Here is a 2,426-nt window from a genome sequence, read left to right as displayed (position 1 = left end):
CCTCCATACAAGAGGCCTATTGGCAGACCTACAAAGAATAGGAGAAAGGATAGCACTGAGCAAAGTTCTGGCAGCCAATATAAGGCCAAGAGAAGATACGGACAGATAACATGCCAAACCTGCAAAAGGGTATGCAAAACAAAAACCTTTATTAATATGTATTTAATTTACATTTTATATCCTATCTGTAACTTTATTAATGCTGATTTTCCTTACTCATGTGCTTTTTGTAAGACTAGACATAATAGCAGAATTTGTCCTGACAAAAGAACTGGAACAGCAGCTAAAGAACCAGATCTTGATGAGGAAGAAGCTAGGGAGCAAGAAGCTAACTGGGAGGAGACCATGGAGGCTGCACACGCTGCACATGTTGCAGATGAGGAAGACCTCACTCAAAACCATCCACAAAGACAGCCTGATCAGGTAAAGAATGGGATTTATGTTACCTTATTGTTTCAAACTGTTGGATCTGTTTCCATAGAAGATTTGTTTTCATGAATGGACAAAATGATGCAGAATAACATCAATGATGGCAACACTACAACAAATGCTTTACCCCTTAATGTAGCCACCATACCAGCAGCAACCAACTTGGTTGGTCCAACAGCTACTTCAGAACCAGCACCAGCACCAAAGAGGAGAGGTAGACCATCTTTTGTAAGGGACAACCCAGTTCCACCAAGAGAAAGAGGCAGCACAACTCGAACAGGACTGGCAGCCACTACAACACCTCCAACTCCAGCACAAAATGCAGCAGCTGCACCACTACCCCCTGCTCAACCTAGAGTTGTCAGGCCTGATGTTGGGTCTAGATCCCAAATTTCTGCATCTCCATCCAATGTTGGGTCATTGCCTCAAGGTCCATTACTTAGGCCTACTCTTCAGGCCCAACATACAGCACCATTTAGGCCACCAACTGTGACTAGGGAGACCATGGCAGCAGCAAGCCCAGCCACACAGAGCAGGTTCACAGGCTTTATGCCCACCCCATCCTTGAAGAAGAAAAAGCCATCCGGACCACCACCATCAAAGCCATCAACAAATGACAAGAAATGAGCTGAGATTCTTGGATTTTTTTTGTTTGTTGTTATTTGCATTTTGGACAGGATTTAGTTAACATGCACCCAACTGCCATTATGGCATGTAAGTGCTAACCTAGTGTTTCTGTGTTTTGTTACTGTCATTTTGGGTCTGTAGCAGTTACTATGAACATGTGTCATTTTGGTAGTCTTATTTGGGGCCTGAACTTTGTTACTCTGAATAGTTAATGGTTATAACTTGATGTTATTTTGGTGTTTTATTCAGATTCTGTTCACAAAACTATTTTACATGGCTTACATATACTCCATATATCTTGCTCAAATCACAACAACAATAACTCAATCAAAGCACAAGAAGAACACATCATACATTAATTCATCTCAATTACAATGAGGACAAGATTACAAAATTCAAAAGTCTCACTGTTATACTATTATACTGTGCAATGTCTACCTACTTAGCCAAACTAAACATAATCAAAGCCATATTTAACCCAATCAAAATACACATAAAAATTAGGCACAACTCAACCCTCTTCAGATTCTCCTTCATGTCATTCACCACAGATAGTACCATCATCATCCTTTGAATTTCCTGGCCATCCCCACAGTCGACATTGATTCTGCCTTTCTTTTTGGGTTCTGACTTGCCCAGCATATTACTGTTCTCTGAAGAAACTTCTCCTTCCACACATTCCGCTTGTATTTCATCCAACCATTGGAAATACCCGCAACGCATTTGTGTGTTCTAGCACAACACGAAAATTTCAAAGATCAGAGAACAATCGAATACTAAAACTGAATAAGAACAGACGACAAACCAAGAAGGGATATTATTCTACTTCCTCACATATTCATCACAATTCCAACCTTACCTTCCACATAGGGCAGCGTAGAAACCATCTATCAAGGTTGCTACTTGTCTTCGACTTCAACGGAACCACTGGAAGGGGACAAAAGCAACAGCCATCGTAAGTTTTACTCACAATACCCGAAGCACCATCCACGTCGAAGGCTTGCATCGATGACTGCCTTCTCAGCGTTGCAGCTTTTCCACGAACCCTTGCTGTATGCATCTTCCAATCTTGGATCCCCTCCTGCGAATGAACGAATAGAGAGCTTGTTAATTTGGGATTAGGGCAAAGAGTTCTGATTTGGGGCAAAATGAAATCCTATTGATCTAATTTTCACCTAGGCTAACAAATTAATTAATTAGAAATTACAACTCAAATAAAACATGATTTGTCAGCAAAATTCGGTGTCCAGGTAAGCATTGTCCTCATCGGAGCTTTGGTCCGGCAAGCTTATGGATACATTTGTCAGTTTTTAAAATTAACCAGGTACCATTTTATCGATTACAATAATCAAATACCGCAATGTCAGTGT

At 40.8% G+C, this 2,426-nt stretch overlaps 1 protein-coding gene across 1 annotated transcript; it reads right to left on the bottom strand.

Annotated features, from left to right (window-relative positions):
- Positions 1-1,467: 1,467 nt before the first annotated feature.
- On the bottom strand, positions 1,468-2,129 carry LOC110270508 (uncharacterized). The gene is made up of 2 exons (XM_021120133.2): positions 1,916-2,129; positions 1,468-1,788 (listed from the first exon to the last, which is right to left on the bottom strand). Exons 1-2 carry the CDS (start codon positions 2,114-2,116, stop codon positions 1,495-1,497), a joined length of 495 nt encoding a protein of 164 aa, XP_020975792.1. The 5' UTR covers positions 2,117-2,129; the 3' UTR covers positions 1,468-1,494.
- Between the last annotated feature and the right edge of the window lie 297 nt (positions 2,130-2,426).

The sequence above is a fragment of the Arachis ipaensis genome, chromosome B4, assembly GCF_059453495.1.
Source record: "Arachis ipaensis isolate K30076 ecotype BB chromosome B4, ASM5945349v1, whole genome shotgun sequence".
NCBI lineage: Eukaryota > Viridiplantae > Streptophyta > Magnoliopsida > Fabales > Fabaceae > Arachis > Arachis ipaensis.
Note: the sequence above shows the minus strand (reverse complement) of the source record. Positions and strands in the feature narration are given on the sequence as shown.